At 40.2% G+C, this 21,677-nt stretch overlaps 1 protein-coding gene across 3 annotated transcripts; it reads right to left on the bottom strand.

Annotated features, from left to right (window-relative positions):
* Positions 1–3,204: 3,204 nt before the first annotated feature.
* LOC116063278 (cytochrome P450 2J6-like) lies at positions 3,205–21,409 on the bottom strand. Of its 3 annotated transcripts, XM_031318178.2 has the most exons (9): positions 21,111–21,408; positions 19,118–19,280; positions 18,822–18,971; positions 17,289–17,449; positions 11,537–11,713; positions 11,300–11,438; positions 10,911–11,098; positions 7,641–7,782; positions 7,079–7,391 (listed from the first exon to the last, which is right to left on the bottom strand). In XM_031318178.2, exons 1-9 carry the CDS (start codon positions 21,309–21,311, stop codon positions 7,216–7,218), a joined length of 1,497 nt encoding a protein of 498 aa, XP_031174038.1. In that variant the 5' UTR covers positions 21,312–21,408; the 3' UTR covers positions 7,079–7,215. The 3 variants fall into 3 exon arrangements, with proteins under 3 accessions (XP_035862763.1, XP_035862764.1, XP_031174038.1); XM_036006870.1 differs by lacking the exons at positions 7,079–7,391; positions 7,641–7,782 and adding an exon at positions 3,205–3,321 and having other exon boundaries at positions 21,111–21,409; XM_036006871.1 differs by lacking the exons at positions 7,079–7,391; positions 7,641–7,782 and adding an exon at positions 3,967–4,139 and having other exon boundaries at positions 10,998–11,098; positions 21,111–21,409.
* Positions 21,410–21,677: the final 268 nt, after the last annotated feature.

Here is a 21,677-nt window from a genome sequence, read left to right as displayed (position 1 = left end):
TTATTAAATAGGTCTAGGGATTAGTTTAGGTATTAGTCTAGGTTTTGGGATTTAAAATGCTGAACTGTACCCCCACCATCTTGCGTGCCTCTTTAACAATTTTAGCAAGGGAGTTTTTATCTTTTATACCAGGTTACCATACCAGCAGATGTTTGAAAATGAGATGACAGACTCTATAAAAGCTCCATAGAACAATGTCATCATGGTCTTGTCAATTTGGAATTTGACAAGCTTTTCTAAGCAAAATAGGTGCTGCTGGCTTTTTTTGTGTGTAGAATATCAGTATTTGAATCGAATTTCAGACGGTTGTCAATCGTAGTGCCCAAATATTTGTAAGTCGTAACCATTTCCACTGTCTGACCCTGGAAATCAGTGCTTTGAAGAGCTGTGGGGGTTCACCTAAAATCTACACAGATCTTTTGTTTTAGAAACGTTAAGTTGTAAGTAAGCATTTTCGCACCAGGAAAAATCTGGGCCATGACCATAGACTGTTAATATTAATGGACAACGCATCCGGTTCGGCGAAGTGCTGCAAATGCGGAAGTGCCTTAAACCTGCATTCTATTTGAATTCCAGCAGGGGGTGACACGTGCGGTTGCAAAAGGAGGTCGGTTTCTGTAGAAGTCTATGAGAAAATGACCCACTTCTCACTTGATTTATTACCTCAGTAAACATTTTCATAATGAGTTTATGGTCTCAATCGCTAGTTTTAAGTCTTCTGCAACACAGAATGATGTTCCTTTTTTTAATTATGGTCTCGCTGATTTTAAAATCTGCAATAAAGCAGGGGGTGTTTTAGGGCGTGGCTTAGCAATAAATACATTATCATAATGGCTGCAACAGTCATTTGTGTATAATACATACACAAGAGGGGAAAGAACACAACAATGAGGCGTACCGGTGGAAGATATAAGCTCAGTAGACAATTTCCCATTTATCCTTACTCTCTGAGTTCTGTTAGTAAGAACATCCAGAACCCAGCCAACAATACTTCAGTCTAAGTGAAAATCAGTTTCTCAACTAGTATGTGTGGTCATATAGTGTTGAAAGCAGATGAAAAGTCAACAAAAAGCAGCCTGATTCCCACAAACCTAGGTGTTTATCTAGAAGGTGACTTAAGGTCATTGGCGCCTCCTGCACACCCCTTTTAGCCCTATAGGCAAATTGAAAAGGGTCTAGGAGACACTATTTGCTAAGAGTTCTTTTTTGATTAACTTTTCAAATGACTTCATGACCAAGGATGTTAAAGCAACTGGCCTGATGTCACTAAGGGCTTTGCAGTGCAACAGAAACCACGATAGACTGAACTGACAGTACATATACATCTGCCTTTTAAGTAGTTAGGTTGGTAAAACAAACTTACTCTTTTAGTCTGAAAAAGGTCCCTTCACAATAAAAAGAAAAACAACCCCGATCTTTCTCATTTAGCTGGTTGCTCATGTTCATAGTCCCTCAGCGTGTCGACTGTGTGAAAAATAAGCAGAGACTGAGACTTTCTCAAGCTATAGTAGATTTTATGTCTTCCTTTTGCACTTTATTTTCCGTCTCTAACTTCAAAAGCTTCACAGGGAAAACCCAGAATGTGAGATGAGGTGCATGCTGATGTAAAGATAAAAGAGACCTCAAGCTTCAGGTTTGCTCATTTTCAGAATATACATATAAAAGGTGAAATTTTCAATTTAACCCTCATGTTGTCTTTGGGTCAAATTTGACCCGTTTTTAAAGTTTCTGTAGCAGAAATCTGGATTTCTTTCACCCAAATGGATGGTTCCATGAAACGCTATTCACAAGTCAAATTAAGTATCAGTTCACTACTACTATCACTGACCTTTGGGTGTTTTATTCAATTTTATAGCATTATTCTGACTAAACTTTGACAGTCTGTGATTATCCATCAACATCCTCTGATCTTATAATAAATATATAATAATTCATACTTTCTGAACTCAAAAGTTAGATATAATTTCATAGGCTATATAAGGTTAGTGACCAGAAATTCCAAAAATAGTGGTAATAAGTTGTTAGTGTACAGTGGTGGTAGTGGGGGGAGGGAGCGCCGAAAACGTCGAACAATGCTACAAAAACTTTGAAAAGAGACAAAAACGTTTAAAAAAAACAGCAAAATAAGTGACAAAAACGTCAAAGACAACACAAGGGTTAAGACATTTTCTGTCACACAAACGTTATACACCAGAGCCAGACTGAAACATTCAGTATACAGCAGACTAGATTTCTATATTTCTATTTCAGCGGGTATCACACATGCTCAAGTTGATAAACAGCACTGAGACTGACGGCATGGTATTCTCTAATATGAGTGTTTTTCTCACCTGCCAAATCTCAGACTGTAACCACATTGTGAACATAAACACACAGTGGTCTGAATTAAGATAACAGTGATTTTTTAGTTTTTTTAGAGTAGATTGCATCAATAACATTAAAAGTTTAACAAAGCAACCTATTGATTGAGGAAAAGAAAACTACGCCAAAATCATGTAAAATAACAAAGATACAGAGTATCGTTCAGAGTTTTTGATGTATTGAAATATATACTGTATATTGGAACACATTGATTCATTGTGTTTGTGATGGTACAGTTTGGGACAGTTGGTGGTTTATCGTGGTACGGCACAGAGGCGGTAAGGTTTGGGACAGAGAGTGCTTCCTAACTTAAACTCCAGAGTGGGCGGCTCTCCAGCGGGTGCCGAGAAAGAAAACCTCTGAAGGAGGGAGGTAAAAAAGAGGAATAACTCCATCCTAGCCAGCTGCTCCCCAAGACACACGCTTATCAGAGAATACACAATACAGCAGATGAGTTGCATTTACACACTTTTTATTTACTATGACCGTATAATAATTCTGCAGCTCAGAATCTACAACAACTAAAGAACACAAAAACATGATCCCCTCCTATCTTTGGTAAACAGGCAAAAGATTGCTGGCAAAAATGCTATGTATCTTTTGGGCTTTTCTGCCTTTAATTGATAGGACAGCTAGGTGAAAAAGGGGAGAGACATGCAGGAAATCATCACAGGTCAGACTTGAACCCTGGACCTCTGCGTCGAGGCATAAGCCTCGAAGTATATGTGCGCCTGCTCTATCCACTGAACCAACCCGGCCACCTATGTATCTATTTTCATTCTCTTCTGTGAAGCCCTTTAAGGTTCAAACAACATATAACTGAGCTTTAGAGGGTCATAACTACTGGCTGCTCTCTTTCTAAATTTGCCGTCCTGGTCCAGAAAATGTTGAGGGTTGAATGAGTGTGGAGTTTCCCACATCACGTAGAACCGAGATCAGTGTGGGCAAGACAAGGGTGCCCTGAGGAAATGCCATTAATGAAAACAGTTAATCAAACCGATATCTCTTCGGTTTTTGGTATTTCTTCTTCTTCTTGTTTTAATCCTCAACATTGAAAAAAAAGCAGTTGATCATAATATTTGGAAAAACATCAATCAAAATTGGATGGACTTTTTTTTCTCAATTGTTGTTTTCAATGTCAGGAATTAACTTTTAATCTCATCAATAAAGCCAACATGGACCAGGAGCATTTCTTAAAGTGCTCCAATGCTAATGGGAATTTAGACATCTACAATTGCATGCCAACTGGCCGCTTAAGAACAAACCCTCCCAGAGGAGGTACTAAATGGACTTTGTAATAAGTCAAATTAAATAATTAAGTGGAAAATACCTGGTATTTTGTAACCATCAGCGCCAAAATGCAACAGGGGTTTTGCACATATTTTCTACATGAATTCAGATTATTAAGCGTTAACATGAATATTCAAACAACTGTTTTGGTAACTAAGTTATTGGTTATTGATTCCCTAGTTCATCAATACATTTTAAAAATCAACTTGCAGATCTACGTTTTATTAAAGTTATCTTTACATAGTTGAAAGGGAATGGTTGGAGTGTTTGGGGGAAACGGATGTGTTTTGAGTAGGTTGCCGAGGAGCACCACATTCAAAAGTTATGCTGCCAGAAAATCCAATTTAGAAAACGAACAATAGGTAAGATCCTCACATAAAACAATTATTTATCACTTGTACCTTTGGGAGTTTGTAGTTGTTGAGCACAGTGTCTTTGCTTGTCATGCGGGCCACATTTAAGGGAACGATGTTGGCCATTCTCTGGATTTCATGGATGACTGCATCAGTATATTAGCCTGACAAGCCAGACCCACATCAAGATGTTGGGTCTGGGAACTCACCATTGACGGAGCTCAATCCGAGGGGCGGGATAAACGGTTGTCTTTCAAATTCCCTCTGCACGCAATAGGATAGCGCTACAACCAGGCAGAGCAACGAAGAAGGTAGTGAAACTAGTTGATGGATTAAACTTTTGCCGTAGGCCGTCGGCAAAACTCTGAACACATCTTCCTTTTTTAAGAATGATTTCAGTGCCGTTCTTTGTTCTTTTCTCAAAGAAAAGCTTAACTCCAAGTCTTCCAGAAGACCGCTGTTCCCAGCAGCAGCAGCAGCCATAAGCCCGACTACCGACTCTATACATGATGTGATTGGCCTGACCAGAGTTTGGTTTTTCCAGCTCGCAATCCAACGGAGAGTGCCTAGACCCCCCTTTCTGCAAAATAAATTTGCTGCCACTAGGGCGCGTCTAGTTTTCTAGGCTATCAGTATATGGCATCTTTTCTTTGTCTGTCAGAAAGGGCTGTCTGGATGAGCCAACAACAGTATCTATCTCAGCCTGGACTCTCTCTGCACACAGTGAAAACAGGAAACCATGTGAGTCTGTGCACCACGTAGACGACTGAGGGAAAAATGCAACACATCCCCCACACTTACTCTCCCAATGCAGGCCAAACCTGTGAAAGACCTTTGATAGAAGTCGAGACAAGCCACGTACAAACCATGCAGGAATGGAGTGGGACAGATATTACTCATACACACCTTGTATGTGAGGGTAGTAGATCATGTATAGCAGCCCCCAGTGTAAAGTAGTGGCAGTGGTTTCAGTTCCAGCACCAAACAGGTCCAGAGTGCAGATCCTCAAATTATTTAAGTCAAAACCAGAATCTTCGTCCTTCATCTATCAATAACCCAAGAGACAATTTCTAGTATCAGTTGACATATTTCATAAGAAACTGCAGAGAACAAACACAATACAGATGCATAAAAACAATCACCTCTCCCATTTCTGAGGAAGCAGTCAATGTAGTCTCTTTGTGATGAAGGGTCAACGGTTTCTCTGTGTTCATGGATCTTGATTTGTATGAAGTCAATTACAGTTTGTGTCAGTGTGAATATCTTCTGGTGAGGTCCAGGCAGCCACTTCATCTGCCAGGGTAACATATTATAAACCTAGAGCATGAAGACAGGTACCAGATCATCTGTAAATCAGACAATAGACACAGGTAGAGGCTGTGGCAAATTAGTTTTTACTGGCATTTCAAAACACAGACACCTCCCATAAATCACAATAAATCAATATCGCAATTTAAAATGACATATAGTGTAACGCGAGGGGGCGGACTTGATGCTTTGAGGTGGTCACTGAAGCAGCAGCCATCTTCAGACGCGAAACAGTGCAGTATTTGGATGAGTCAGTAAAGCATTAGCACAGCACATACCCCTCTAAAAGTAATTAAGACATTCACTCATCCAAGCAAGTTAGTCTCATTCCCACATTAAATTCAACATGCAGGGGGAGACAATACCATTAATGTTACCAACTAGGTTAACCTTAAGCAGCTGTGTTTAGTTGTTTAACGAGCCCAGGTTAGCTTTAGCCATTTGTAACTTGCTCAAGGGCACCATGTTAGCTACCAGTCAACACTCTGTACTTGGTCCGCACAGGGACTTGGACCGGCAAATTTGTTGATTATATTTTGATAGTTAAGGTGAGGGTTAGGTGGTAGGAAAAGCATCATGTCGATTAGGGTTCTCCTTACAAGTATGGAAGTAAAATCATAAGGTTGAGGTGAAATGCCACTTCTATCTTTATTACTGATAAAAAACTGAATTATTTTACTGCTGCACCCTTTGATACTGGGTCAAATGTAACTTGTATTTTGAGATCATGAACCAGCTATCTACTCAACACGTTACATACACATTGATGACAATCCTTCTACGTTAAGTCAATATAACTCTAATATAACTTTTTTGGTTTACCTCTGATTCACTGACTAATTACTGACAAATTATGTGTATTAAAATGATTAGGAATACCTCGTTTCCATAGCACACAGTGCACGTGTGTACAGACAACAACCAACTGGAAGAGTTCAAACTCCAGCCTTGTTTTTCAGTTCAGAGGCCCCCAAGAGCCTTTTGGGCCTTTTGAAATATATTAATTATGATTTTTGAAGCATATGGACTTTATTGGTTGGCTGTGGTTGAGCTTTGTAGTGTTACTCCTGACAGATGTGGTCAGAGTCTGTGAGGTGAACGTGAGGTGACCTGTAATATAGCTTTATTTTCCAAGAGTAGAGAAGAGTCGATCTTTAATATCCAATGGGCAGGGTGCAAAATTATCTTTTTTGTCCACCAGCCAAATGGCTAATGAATTAAATTGTAACAGCTACTTAATAGATAACCATTGTTTTTTCGCTGGTAAGTGAGGTAAATTTACCAGCCACTTGCATTTTCTACCAGCATTTGGCTGGTGTATGGCAATTTGGTTTACAAAAATTAGCCTTGTCAACATGATTCAATTCAATTCAATTTTATTTATAGTATCAAGTCATAACAACAGTTATCTTAAGACACTTTACAGATAGAGTAGGTCTAGACCACACTCTATAATTTACAAAGACCCAACAATTCCAATAATGATGAGCACAATTAATAGCAAAATATATAAATAAGAATACCATATTAATGCTCAAGTTGATAAATAGCATTTGCTGCATGGTATTCTCTAACATGAGTGTTTCTCACCTGGCAAACCTCAGACTGTAATCACAGTGTGAACATGAACACACATGAATGAGAAACTAAATCTCAGTATCATTTAATTAAACACACGTCACGTTTATGCTAATGTGACAAATCCAATATGCAGTGGTAAGGACCATAGGAATTAAGATCACAGTGATTTTATTTTAAACTTAAAAAAAAGCCTAAAAGGCCTATTGATTGAGAAAAAGAAAACTACATCTAAATTATATAAAATAACAGCAGATAGTTAAAATCATAGTGAAAACAGTGATTCATTGTGTTTGTGATGGTACAGTTTGGGACAGTTGGTGGTTTATCGTGGTACGGCACAAAGGCGGTAAGGTTTGGGACAGAGAGTGCTTCCTAACTTAAACTCCAGAGTGGGCGGCTCTCCAGCGGGTGCCGAGAAAGAAAACCTCTGAAGGAGGGAGGTAAAAAAGAGGAATAACTCCATCCTAGCCAGCTGCTCCCCAAGACACACACGCTTACCTGAGAATACACAATACAGCAGATGTATTCAGATGTATTCCCACAATTTTTATTCACTTTGACCATATAATATTTCTGTAGCTATGAAACAACCTAAGAACACAAAAACCTGATCCCCTCCCATCTATAGTAAATGGTTAAACAGGCAAATGATTACTGGCAAAAAATGCTATTTTTCTCTTTTTTGAAGCCCTTTATGGTTCAAACAACATATCACTGAACTTTAGAGGGTCATAACTACTGACTTACCTGCTGAAAAAGGAAGGAAGGCTTCGGTCTTTCTAAATTTGCCGTCCTGGTCCAGAAAATGTTGAGGGTTGAATGAGTGTGGAGTTTCCCACATCAACTCATCACGTAGAACCGAGATCAGTGTGGGTAAGACAAGGGTGCCCTGAGGAAATGCCATTAATGAAAACAGTTAATCAAACCGATATCTGTTTTTTTGTATTTCTTCTTCTTTTTGTTTTAATAAACAAAAATGAATACGTGAAATGTACAAAGTTCAAACAGCAGTTGGTAATTATGATTATTGGAAAAATACATATCAATCAAAATTGGATGGATTATTTGCTCAATTGTTGTTTCCAATGTCAGTAATATATTTCTATTCTCACAAATGAATTCAACATGGAGAAGACATGTCACGTACCAGCCTGCTTCAAGACCTCAACCATAATCCCTGTCCCCAAGAAGCCAAGGACCACAGGACTTAACGACTTCAGACCCGTCACCTGGCCCTCCACTACATCCTCCAGCACCTGGGCTCCGCAGGAACCTACGCCAGGATCCTGTTTGTGGATTTCAGCTCTGCCTTCAATACCATCATCCCGGCTCTGCTTCAGGAGAAACTCTCCCAGCTTGGTGTGCCTGACTCCACCTGCAGGTGGATCACTGACTTCCTTTCTGACAGGAAGCAGCATCTGAAGCTGGGGAAAGACATCTCCGACTCACAGACCATCAGCACCGGATCCCCCCAGGGCTGCGTTCTTTCTCCTCTGCTCTTCTCCCTGTACACTAACAGCTGCACCTCCAGTCACCAGTCTGTCAAACTTCTGAAGTTCGTGGACGACACCTCCCTCATCGGACTCATCTCTGATGGTGACGAGTCCGCCTACAGGTCGGAGGCTGACCACCTGGTGAAGTGGTGCAAGCAAAACAACCTAGAGCTCAACGCTCTAAAGACAGTGGAGATGGTTGTGGACTTCAGGAAGAATTCAGCCCCACCTGCCCCCATCACCCTCTGTGACTCCACAATTAACACTGTGGAGTCTTTCCGCTTCCTGGGAACTATCATCTCCCAGGACCTCAAGTGGGAGCTGAACATCAGCTCCCTAGTCAAGAAAGCACAACAGAGGATGTACTTCCTGTGGCAGCTGAAGAAATTCAACCTGCCAAAGACAATGATGGTGCACTTCTACACAGCCATCATTGAGTCCATCCTCACATCCTCCATCACCACGCCAAGGACAAGGGCAGACTGCAGCTTGTCATTCGGTCAGCTAAGAAGGTGATTGGCTGCAATCTGCCGCCGCTCCAGGACCTTTATGCCACCAGGACTCTGAAGTGTGCTGGAAAGATTGTGGCTGATCCCTCCCACCACGGCAACAAACTCTATGAGCCACTCCCCTCTGGCAGGAGGCTGAGGTCCATCAGGACCAAAACCTCACGCCACAAGGACAGTTTTTTCCCCTCCGCCACTAGCCTTATTAACAAGCCACCCTGACTCTCTCCACACCCCACCTCTGGCTCTACATGCCACTGTACTTAATCTGCTGTTCTGCTCTTTTTATCTTAATTCTTACTCTCTTATTTTTAATACATTCTGTGTGTGTATATATATATATATATATATATATATATATATATATATATATATATACATATATTTGTACTTATATTGTTTGTTCTGTTTAACCTGTTTGTTTAACTTATTTTAGAGAATGTGTGACATGCACCTACAGCACCAAAACAAATTCCTTGTATGTGTAAAAAACGTACTTGGCAATAAAGCTTTTCTGATTCTGATTCTGAACATGGACCAGGAGCATTTCTTGTGCTCCAAAGCAAATAGAAATTTAGTCATCTACAATTGCATGCCAACTGGCCGGTTAAGAACAAATGCTCCCAGAGGAGGTACTAAATGGAATTTGTAAGTCAAATTAAATAATTAAGTGGAAAATGCCTGGTATGTTGTCACCATCAGCGCCACAGTGCAACACGGGACCCCCTTATATAAAAGGTTATTATAATGATAAGTATTTTCTACATGAATTCTGATTATTTATTAGTATATCATGGAATTTATCAATATTAAGTTAATGGTTATCAATTTTTCATTTCATATCAATTAAGGCTGTCAAAATAAAAAATAACGCGTTAGAAAAAATAACGCAGATTAATCCATTCCATATTGATGTTTGACCCGGAGCCGTTCTAGCCACCATCGACTGTAAAATGAAGGAGGGAGATGAGAATGTGCTGCCTGGATCATTAATTGGAACATTTACTTGTAAAAATCTTCTTCCTGCCAACCCTGGCTACCAAAATCTGGTGCCACTGAAATGTCTGCGCTTCTCTCTGATGCTCTGAAGACGACACAGGCAACACAAACACCGCTGAACTGAACTGATTGAGATTTCTCTTGGCACAGCTACCAGAAGACTTACAACTTTCAGACACGTTGCTCACGGCACATTTACGTTGTCTCTCTCAGTTGGAGGCTGCGCAGTAACGCTAGCCATCACCAGAAAAGTGCTTCTATTGGCCTTCACTGGTCTCCGCCCAGAGCAACGGGATCTGTTGGTCCATTCTTATATACAGTCTATGGATTAAACACGGTTAAAATGCTGACAGCTAACGCTAAACGGTGTAAAGTCTGACTGTGTTTTACTGTAGAGGATTCAACACCGGTATGTAACAATCTGCAGCTGCCGTCAAAGAAACAACACAGACGGTGCGTTCAATGAAACTGGTAAACTACACCCTCGTGGTGCATTTGAAGTTATTGTAAATGTCCCTTTCACATCTGGTGGTTGTTTTTGTCATTCAACAGCAATTTACTAGTGAAATAAGTTAATGTTATTGTTATACATTATTATTAAATCATTTCATTTTGACCATATGGCCTTAGCAATCAACAAGCCGTTATTTAATGTCGCCAACTGTTGTTTAGAACCCTTTTTTTTTCTTTTTTTACTTTCTTAAAAAGTATCGGTTCAGGCACCGTTAATTATGTATGCGATTAATTTCGATTAATTAATCACAGAGTATGTAATTAATTAGATTACATTTTTCAATCGATTGATAGCCCTAATATCAATACATTTTAAAAATCTACTTGCAGATTTACTTTTTTATTAAAGTTATCTTTACATAGTTGAAACGGAATGGTTTGAGTGTTTGTGGGAAATGTGTTTTGAGTTGGTTGCCAAGAAACAACACATTCAAACGTTATGCTGCCAGAAAATCCAACTTAGAAAACAAAAAATAGAATAAAAAAACATTATTTATCACTTGTACCTTTGGGATTGTGTACTTGTCGAGCACAGTGTCCTTGGTTGTCATGCGGGCCACATTTAGGGGAACGATGTTGGCCATTCTCTGGATTTCATGGATGACTGCATCAGTATATGGCATCTTTTCTTTGTCCGTCAGAGAGGGCTGTCTGGATGAGCCAACAACAGTATCTATCTCAGCCTGGACTCTCTCTGCACACAAAAAACGAAAACAGGAAACTATGTGAGTCTGTGCACCACATAGACGACTGAGGGGAAAATGATGTGCAACACATCCCCCACACTTACTCTCCCAATGCAGGCCAGACCTGTGAAAGACCTTTGACAGTAGTCAAGTCAAGCCACGTACAAACCATGCAGGAATGGAGTGGGACAGATATTACTCATACACACCTTGTATGTGAGGGTAGTAGATCATGTATAGCAGCCCCCAGTGTAAAGTAGTGGCAGTGGTTTCAGTTCCAGCACCAAACAGGTCCAGAGTGCAGATCCTCAAATTATTTAAGTCAAAACCAGAATCTTCGTCCTTCATCTATCAATAACCCAAGAGACAATTTCTAGTATCAGTTGACATATTTCATAAGACACTGCAGAGAACAAACACAAATACAGATGCATAAAAACAATCACCTCTCCCATCTCTGTGAGGAAGCAGTCGATGTAGTCTCTTTGTGATGAGGGGTCAAAGCTTTCTCTGTGTTCTTGGATCTTGATTTGTATGAAGTCAATTATATTTTGTGTCAGTGTGAATATCTTCTGGTGAGGTCCAGGCAGCCACTTCATCAGCCAGGGTAACATGTTATAAACCTAGAGCATGAAGACAGGTACCAGATCATCTGTGAATGAGGCAATATACTCAGGATAATCTTTTAGCCTATGCCACTTGCCTAACTTTACCGTACAGCTGCCTTTCACATATTCTAAATTGTTCTTTTTCTTTCAATGTATTCTAATTTTGCTTCACATAGATATATGCAGATGTGTATAATGTATATGTTTCTTTGTATGCAAATTGCTGCTGCGGAGGGCCTCCCCTGTCATGGTCACTACTAACTGTTACAGCTTTAGGATGTTATTGGCCCAGAAGTTTTGATTAGCTGTAAGGCCCAAACACTTCTGTTAGGGCTCCCTTTTTGTTCACTGTTGTTGGATATACTGTGATTTTAGTCTAGAGTGCTGTAGAGTTTGGGCCACTGTTATGAGTGGAATTAGGAAGATTGTATCCAGAAAGATGCACAAGGTTTATATCCCCACGAGGATCGTGGTTTTCTTTTTGTCAGGGTAAGTGTGTATGTGCATGTGTGTGTGTTTATGTATGTCTGTCCCTTTTTTTCCCCTCCCCCCTTCCCTCCACATGTGCTCTTCATCTCCTGGAATGTCAAGAGGATGAGCAATGCTGCCAAGGCCAACAAGGTAATTTCACACCTACAGGAACTTAAAAGGGGAAATTTGTTTTTTACAAGAGACGCATCTCCGTACCTCAAACATCTCCCGCATTAAGAAACCATGGATGGGTCACTTTTTTTATTCATGGTTTTCGGAGAGGGCTAGAGGGGCTGTAATATTGTGCACAGGGACATCACTTGGGACAACGAGAAATTCATATCTGAAATTTTCTCCGATGTTCCTAACCTCGCTGATCATCATATTGGAGGTGATTTTAATTTTTTTGTCTTGACAGATCATCCACTAAACCATCAACCTTGTCTAAGTCAGCCTGTGCTCTGAAGTTTCATGCAGACCAACTAGGACTACTATGATCTAAATCCCCTCCAGCAAAGCCTTGTCGTTCTTTTTGCATGTTCACCGTAACTTCTTTTTGCTCGATAATAGACTTCTATGCACGCACTCTCTTTTGAATACTACAGCATAGTCATTTCAGATCATGCGTTTGTCTCTTTACACATTAACTTTCCACATGGTAAACCACCCACCAAACAGGAGATTCAACTCTCACCTACTGTCAGAACCGAAATATAAAGACTTTCTTGCCACACAAATTCCATCCTTTTTTTAAAATAAATGATACACATCAGTAGTGATATACTATGGGAGTCCTTTAAAGCTTACCTACGTGGTCAAAATTTTTGTTGTCTACAGCTTGAAGAAGTCAGAGCTTCCAAATTGAAGGATACATCAGATGAGTATTGCGTCAGATTTATGTCATATCTTGCGAGCGCAATAAGACATGCTCCACAAGCAAATTATATCATTTCACACATGCAGATATCACTGTTTGCACACTAATTCAACAATCGAGAGTGAACTGGCAGCTGTGAGCGTAAAACTTGACATAGGGAGAGGGAAAGAATGGCATCTGCGCATATAAAATGCGCAGAAAGCAGCCACCACACGCCCGCAAGTGTCTGCTGGGCGAGCGGTGGAGGGCATACGCTCTCTCGCAGGTAAACTCTGCTCGCGAAGTTGATTTCTGCACGCCCGCATGAAACTGACTGAGGCACTGGCCCTCCTCTGATTGGTCACTTTCAAGGCGATCCCACCCACGGACCTCCTTAGTTTACATTGATTGACAGCTTTCATTCAGAAAACTCTGAGTTGTTGTCCTGGCCGAAGAACAGTTTTTCTGTCTTTATAACGATGTAGCGCAAGATAGCACCGTAAATAAAGGAATATAGGCTATGTGTCTCTCATTAGTTCTGATGCTGGGATATGTGCAATGCTTTTTTTAGGCCCTATAACTCCCAAACCATACATCGCACATACAAAAGACATATATCCACACACTCCTTGAATTCAGCTGAATCTCCTGATATAGGCCACATCCATTTCCGTTAAGAAGTTTTTCCGCAATATCGCGCAATGTGCAAAACCAACTTTTTCAAACTCCTCCTAGGCCAAGCATCTGATCTGCATGAAACTTGGCACATAGCATCTATAGATGGAATTTAACAAAAGTTATCAAAAATAATTTTGCTGGGTTAAACTATGCGCAATTTACGAGCAAAAACACATTTTTGTAGCTAACTAGAAAACACGAACTTTAGCATATCTCTGCCAAATTAAAGGCTATCAGTGCAACACTTTAGATGATTGATTGTCATCCCACTCTGAGCATCTGTACCAAATTTGACCAAGATCGGCCATTAGGGGGCGCTATAATCAACGTAGACACGTGTTGCCAGTAACAATGCATGTGAATGGGAAAGACTTGCAATTGCAATTTTTCAGCCACAGTAAATGCTATCAAGACAAAACATGCCACTCTGAGGATCTGTACCAAATTTGGTGAAGAGTGCCCCATGGTGGGGCGCTATAATCGAGGTACACACGTTTTGGCCTTTAACTCAATGAATGTAAATGGAAATTTGCAATTGCGATTTACTACAGACCTTGCAGCTCAAGCATTGCAATATTCCCTGACGTTTGCCACGCCGCTGTAGCTCTTCAGGTTCTGATCCAAGGCCGATTCGCGCCGGGGAGGCTTGGACCCTGTCATAACTGCTTGCAGTTCTAGTTTTTTTTATCATTACTATTTTATTTATTTATCTATGTCTTTTTTTTTTAAAGATTATTTTTTGGGGCATTATTGACAGTGGATAGACCGGAAAGGGGGAAAGAGACGGCGGATGACACGCAACAAAGGGCAGAGGGTCGGATTCGAACCCGCACCGCTGCAGGACTCACGCTCTTACTGGGTGAACTAGAGGCCACCCCCTATTTATCTGTCTTGTCAAAGCTCTTTTCTCAACATTAGGCACTCAAAGAGAGGTTTATATTACTGTTGGCAGTAAAACAAAATAGCCTATAGGCCAAGGTTTTTTTCAACCTGGACCCTATTTTCATGCTTTTGTGTGTAAGTGACTAATGCGAAAAACAATCTTTGAAATTGGTCCAATATTTAGTGAGAGGGCTGCGCTGTAATCCTATTGGGCTAATGTGCATTGTCAATTTCTGCTGTTTTTGCCACCGAGAGGGTCAGATTGTTTCAGATTCTAAAGCCTGTTTTATGGTTCTGCGGAGGCTCCATGCAGAGCTTTCGCCGTAGCCTACGTAAGTGGTCTGATGTTCATACTTGTGCCCTGGTGTTTGCGTCGAGCCAGCATGTGTGTGTGTGTGTGTGTGTGGGGAGTGGGGGATAGAGCGAGGGAGAAGTGAGAGAGTGACGGCGTTTAGCTTTGGAGAGAGTACCGACTTTAGAGTCTAAGTGAGAGAAACAAAGTGTCTCCCCTGTGCTTTTCTGACCACAGTTACATTTTTCGAGTTAGTAACGTGTAGTTAAATTTTTTAAGAGGTGCACGTCAGGCTACGGCGTAGGGTCCGGCGTAGACATAGAGGGGTCTGCGGGGGTACGCCGTCGACGCAGAAGCATAAAACGGCCTTAAGTGTCTGACAACATTATCGGAAGGGTCCTTACAGAAACAGACCTTTTCGTTAAGTAAATCTTTCAGAATTTTACATATTATAATTAGTGATGAATTAATGTGTTTGTCACTTTAATGTTGTAGTTCTATCTCCACCAGCTACAACAGTAAAATACTACTAACTTATTAATGCAGTCACAATCTAACAATGTAATATATAACAATATATTATTGTTTAGTACATTTGACTCATCATACTTGTATTTTACACAAGTTTAAACACATGCCATTTTTTTGTGTATACAAACAGCGTAACATGTCCACAGATAGAAGCAGAACATGCCTTTGACCCATGGATGTTGTCGGTACACGATCCGTTCTGCCTGCAGGATCCGTTCTGCACATGGGCAAGATAATACTGTTTTACCGAGGATACGACCTGCACGATCTGTTCCACGCTAGCCTATGGCTAGCCTCCACCGGGAAGCTAACGTTAGTTTAGCTAACAGCTAATTCGGCTAACCGCTAGTGACAGCTAGATTCAGACTAAAATAACTAAAGCCACCATGGGCTTAGCGGATAACGGTGGTACTGCACCCCATGGCCCAGAAAGACTTTTCACATAGACTTTGCATGGCAAAAGAAACGTCTATATTTCAGCGGATAATTTCTGGGTATATCAACTTACCAGCCCGAACACTGAAAGGGTCCTTGTTTAAAACATTACGTTTTTAACATTTTTAACATTCACTAGAAGTGAATCCAGAATTATTAAATTTGGCATGATGAACGCGCATAGTGGACGCGAGCAGAGCCGCGGGACTGCGCCCGCCCGCTCACATGACTGTTCTCCCGAGCTCATGTAGCTAGCTGTAATAATGGATATAGCTAATGGTTGTAATTCACCATGTGTTCTATGAATACGTCCATGGTATTATCTTATGAAGTCATGATACATCCCAGGGATGTATGTATGTAGCTGCTGTAAAGCCTGTTAGCTACGTGGATGTAACGTCATTAGCGTTTCCCAAACTGGCGGGCTATCGGCTAGCTAGCTAGTTGCTAACATCAGGGGTAGCTAGCATGGCTGTATTAAGATCTGTACATAGCTAGCTATATGCCTGCATAACGTTACTACGGACATAGTGATTACATCGCCTTGGTTCTCTCTTATGATACATCCGAGGGCTGTATGCTGTAAAGCTTGTAACGTGGATGAGAGCTGAAGCCATGGATGAGCTTTGTTCACGAAACTGCAGGAACAACGAAAACAGTGTTTAACGTTAGTGGATATTTTAGACAATGAAAACGGGGAGTTCATAAGTTCGCCACTTGTAAGAGACACGACAGAGAAGCTCATGAACGCGCATGTTGCTACCGGTTGCTACGACAACGCAAACAAATTGTTGCTAGTGCGCATGCCCATCGTGAGCCAACCAGCGTTATGTGCCAACAATGCGGAAGAGCCGAGCTCCATGTTTGCTTTATGCGCTTTTGAGCACTCTCATTAGAACGTACGGGGCTTCCCGCCGAACACTGTATCCAGTTCTCTTAATACATCCATGGTACCGACAGATGTATTAAGAGAAGTGGATACAGCGTTGGGCGCGAAGCCCCGTTCATTCCGATGAGAGTTGCTCAAAAGCGCATAAAGCAGTCATGGAGCACGAAAATACCCGGATCTTCCGCAGTCAAGGAGCTCGATCTTCCCATGGATGTAACTTTGACCCATGGATGTATTAAGAGAAAATCCGAGTTCCGAGTACAAATAGAACGCACTATGACATCGCGAGACACCTTTAACCCCGACAAGAAATCCCGTCACATTTAATCTCGTGATATCTTGTCACACCCCTAATAATTTTACACCAGAAAAGGATCTGAGTACTTCTTCCACTAATGGTCACACATTTGTGTCAAAGTTTCTCATTAAGTGGCTTTTTAGGTTTGTTTTATTTAATGCCATACACTATTGACTTATGGGGTCTGGCTGGATAAATCCTGATTTAAAAAATGAAAAGATTACTGCGTGCTGCATCTTGTTTACAAAGGAGGCTCACCTGTGCCCATAAACCTCCCTCCAAGTACAGTAACTCATTGAAGTTCTGAAGAATCATGTGGTGCTGCTTGTCAGTGTACTCAAAGCGATCCCCAAACACCAGGCAGCAGATGATGTTGGACACAGCACTGTTTATCAGTGACTGGGCATTAAAAGGCTTGCCTGTTAAATAAAGAGAACATGTAGATAAGACACACAGAACAGAAAATGACAAAGTCCTTTCGATAATGAAGCAGGGAAATAAAGAGTCACATGCACATGATCTATAGGCCTTTACACACCAGGGACGGGTTTTTTTTTTGTGCGATTAAATTGCACATCAATATATTTTTGTAATAACTGTCTTTTTCTGTTTTATGTTGTCTGTTTTTTTTACTGTATATTTTAAATATAGAACTATTATACTGCTGTCTTGGCTAGGACTCCCTTGAAAAAGAGATTCTGAATCTCAATGGGATTATTTCCTGGTAAAATAAAGGTTAATAAAAATAAATAAATTAAAGTATTTTTTAAAGTAAATTTTAGTTCAATAAACAGAGGACTTTTTTGTATTTCAACATTCTCATAGTACTAGGCTACTTCTACTTTTAGTTATTGTAGTAAGCATTTATTTATTCTTACCATTTTTACTACTTTTATCGCTCTGCTTTTTTATTGGATGTTTTATTATATTTTTATACCCTTATTTATTTTTCTGTATTTTCAATGCCATACTGTAAAGCACTTTGAGTTGCATTTTATTCAAGAATACTAAAAAATGTGTGTCATGATGAAAAAAAAGCATATTGCCCTTTAACTAGTTAAGTAAGGGTTATATCGCATTGCCAGACCTTCCTCCACAGCGCTGCGGAGGAGGGTCTGGGTAGTCCACACAGCATTCCGGGATGGGAGAAAAAAGTGCTCTGGCATTTCTTTAAACCAATCACAATTGTCTTGGGCGGCGCTAAGCACCAGACGAAGCAACCATGCCACTGCATAATAGCCTCAGATTGGACAGATAGTCTAGCTAGCTGTCTGGATTTACCCTGCAGAGATCTGAGGAGCAGCTAACCATAGTCCTCAGAAATCCACCGGAGTTTAGAACGCCAACACAAAGACAGTGGAAGGTGATGAACATCCGACCTAAATGAGGGACATCCGGCGGAATTTCCAGCGGCACCTGAACAATCCCAGAAATGAAACGTCGTCGATATACGTAGATAAAGTAAGGGTTAATGCCAGAAGAGGTGTCTATTATCATGAATTAATGAACGTGGAGGCCATTAATCACCTTATAATGGACACCTTGAAGGACATTACGTGCCTATGCCATGGTCACTTGTCAAATAACATTTTTTAAAGACATATCAGTGTAAAAAAATAATTGTATTTAATTTAGCTCATTTATGTCAGTTTCAAGTGAACTTAGTACTGTGTCTTATATCACTTTTTATGGACACCTTGCAGCCAATCAGAATTGAGTATTCACCCAGACCATGGTATAAGAAGCATTAGCTGATTAGTAGTTTGATGAAAAGTAAAATGTATTCAGTGCCTTGCTGAAGGGCATATGCCTCAGTGAGAAAATGGCACTCCTGCTGGATAGATGGCTCCAGCGACTTCTTGCCCACACCAAAGTTTCTGAGTGTACGAAGAGCAAATTTCCTCTGCTCCTTCCATGGATATCCATTTGATACCACCAGACCTATTGGAAACACAAAACAGCATTGGACTGAAAGTAATTGGAAATAGGTTTAGCAAACAACTAGCTAAATGCTAATATGCCTGAAATGGTGGTGGAAATGGTCTGATGCCAAAAAAACTTTTTGAACAAAATGCAATACACATTACCTTTATTTCCAACTAATGCATGAAACAATGGTATGGCAGGGCGATCCATGTAGTCCTCTCCTCTTTGGACCAGGGCCTCTCTCACAAGCTTGTAGCCATTGATGACCACAATCCTTCCACCAAAGAGTCGAAGGCTAAAAATGTTTCCATATTTCTCTGCAAACTGAATACAGAAAGCAGACTGAGGATGTCAACAACAAATAAATCAGTCTAACTTTAGAGGGCTACTGCAGAAACATGCACCTGGCTGTTAGGGCTGCATGTTATCGGAAAAAACGGACATTGCAATATTTTTTAACCCTGCTTTATAGGGGTATGAAACATATTAGAATTTCAACCAGATTACTTGAAAAGCTCTATTTGGAAATACAAAATTGGAACCATAATCACTATGTTTTATTGTGCTTTTATTGAGTCAGTCCTGTTCCTTGGTGTCATTCATGCATCCTTAAAGGAGAGAAATTCCTTAAACTAAATAGTTAAACGGTCCAGTCGGCTGATTGGGGAGCCAGAACTTTACCCAGCGTTCCTGTATACCAGACAGTTACAGTTTAAATGACGAGTCCCTTGAATTTAAGCTTCTAAGGTTTTTAGTCCCAAGGTGCTGAAAACAAATAGCTTTGTTCCTGCTGCAATCACTGAGCTCATTTGCACAATTATGACAGGATCTTTATTTAGTTTGGGTTTAAACCTGCTTTTATCTTGATTTGAGAGAACATTTATTTGAATGATTTTATTTCACCTATTTATATGTATGATATGTCTGATGTTCTGATTGGTGGAGCCCTGAAATTGTATCAGATTTTGTGTATTTGTTTTTTTAAATTTATTTAATTGTATCAAGAATGCCTTATACATGAAAAGACATCAAATACAATCGAGGATAAAAACACAATAAAGTCCAGGACTTATTTCCATTGTGATCCTCAACACATAACATCAGGACAAGACAAGACACTTACAGAGTGTGTGATAATCAATGACAAAACATAAAAGCATTTTTCTTAAATAAATAAAAATAAAAACGGTAACTGGCCCCCTGCAATACTCCGCTACCCTCTCTAGTAACCAGGCCTTGATTCTCTTTTTGAAAGAGCTCATGCTGGAAATGACTTTAATTTGCTGGTCTAACTTGTTCCACTGAACTGCCCCTATATAGGCAAAGGTTCCTTTCCCTAACACTGTCTTACATTTATAAGGACACAGGTCTGATGTGCTGCCACCAGTGTAAATATTGTGTGTCCTTTACCCTAGACAGGACAAAAAAACTGGGACACTACCAGACGATATTTATTCGGGGTTTTTTTTTATAGTTGTGTAAAAAATTGTACCTAAAGGTACCATGTAATAACGTAACCTGAACCAGATATAGATATAGATATATATATACATATATATATATATATATGTATATATATCTATATCTTGCACTGCAGCAGGAGCAACAAGTCTGTCAGACGTTTGCATGCAGGGTGCAAAATTAACTTTTTTTTGTCCACCAGCCAAATGGCCAGTGAATGTTCACATTTTATTAGCCTCTCAATAGATTGGTGAATGAAGCAAATCTACCAGCCACTTCCTTATTTTATTGCTAATTATGAACCTTGTTTGCATGTCACCCTGCGCGCTGATGTTGCAGCAGTTTTATTTAATAAAGGGTGAATAAAGTTAATGTTAATTAAATCAGTTGAATATTTTGACTTTTTAACTTTTTATTCTTTAAAAGATGAAACTATTATGAATGCGCTCTGTACGGCACAAACACCGTTGTGCATTTCCGCGTCAAAGGCGAAGGCGTTACTTTTCCCCACTTTTCTCGAAAACTATTGGTCCAAAAGACATCATTTAAAGTGTAGACCAATGAATGGATAATGCCCCGGAGAAAGAGCACACAAACTGATTTTACTGGCAGAGGAGTGCTGAAGTGCGATAAGTGTACGTTATACTGATACATACCAATGGTCCATTCTTATATACTGTCTATGATACATACCTCTCTGATCTGCAGGTGGAATCTGGTGGAATCAATATGATGAAGGTCACCAATCAAAGGAAGAGACCACGGTCCTGGTGGAAAGTTTGGCGGCACCCTGTTCTTCAAAACATCAGTCAACAACAGAAAAACAAACAGCAATATCAAAATACTCCTGCTGCCCATCCACTCCAAGCCGAGTACGCTGTATATTGCCTCCATTTGTTAGCTTATTTATGCTAGTTTGTTTATTCTACGGCGTTAATTTAGCTATCGCGGCTGAAATGTTTTTTAACGAAAGATAGGATAATACTTCCTGTTTGCGTGCCTGTGACCTACAAAATAAAAGCACGTCCTGCATCAGATACTCAACGTACTCATGCAGATTGGCCAATTTCAGGATTGAAATCATTGGATTATAGATGCATTAATTTGTACGTATTATTTTAATGTTGGAGCAAGTAACGGTGGGGCTAATTCAACTTTTTGTAACTACTTTATTATATTAAATAGGTATAGTTAATTAGTTGGTTATATTTTGATAGTTACAGTAAGGTGAGGGTTAGGGGATAGGAAAAGCATTATCTC

This window comes from Sander lucioperca, chromosome 11, assembly GCF_008315115.2.
Source record: "Sander lucioperca isolate FBNREF2018 chromosome 11, SLUC_FBN_1.2, whole genome shotgun sequence".
Lineage (NCBI taxonomy): Eukaryota > Metazoa > Chordata > Actinopteri > Perciformes > Percidae > Sander > Sander lucioperca.
Note: the sequence above shows the minus strand (reverse complement) of the source record. Positions and strands in the feature narration are given on the sequence as shown.

Bases quoted from the DNA above. Each gene is read 5' to 3' on its own strand.
- LOC116063278 (XM_031318178.2), bottom strand. From the start codon at position 21,311: ATGGAGGCAATATACAGCGTACTCGGCTTGGAGTGGATGGGCAGCAGG. The intron at 19,281-21,110 runs GTATGTATCATA...TTCTGTATTCAG, and splicing joins TCCACCTGCAGATCAGAGAG to TTTGCAGAGAAATATGGAAA. The intron at 11,714-17,288 runs GTGAGCCTCCTT...TTCATGCTCTAG, and splicing joins AGGGAGGTTTATGGGCACAG to GTTTATAACATGTTACCCTG.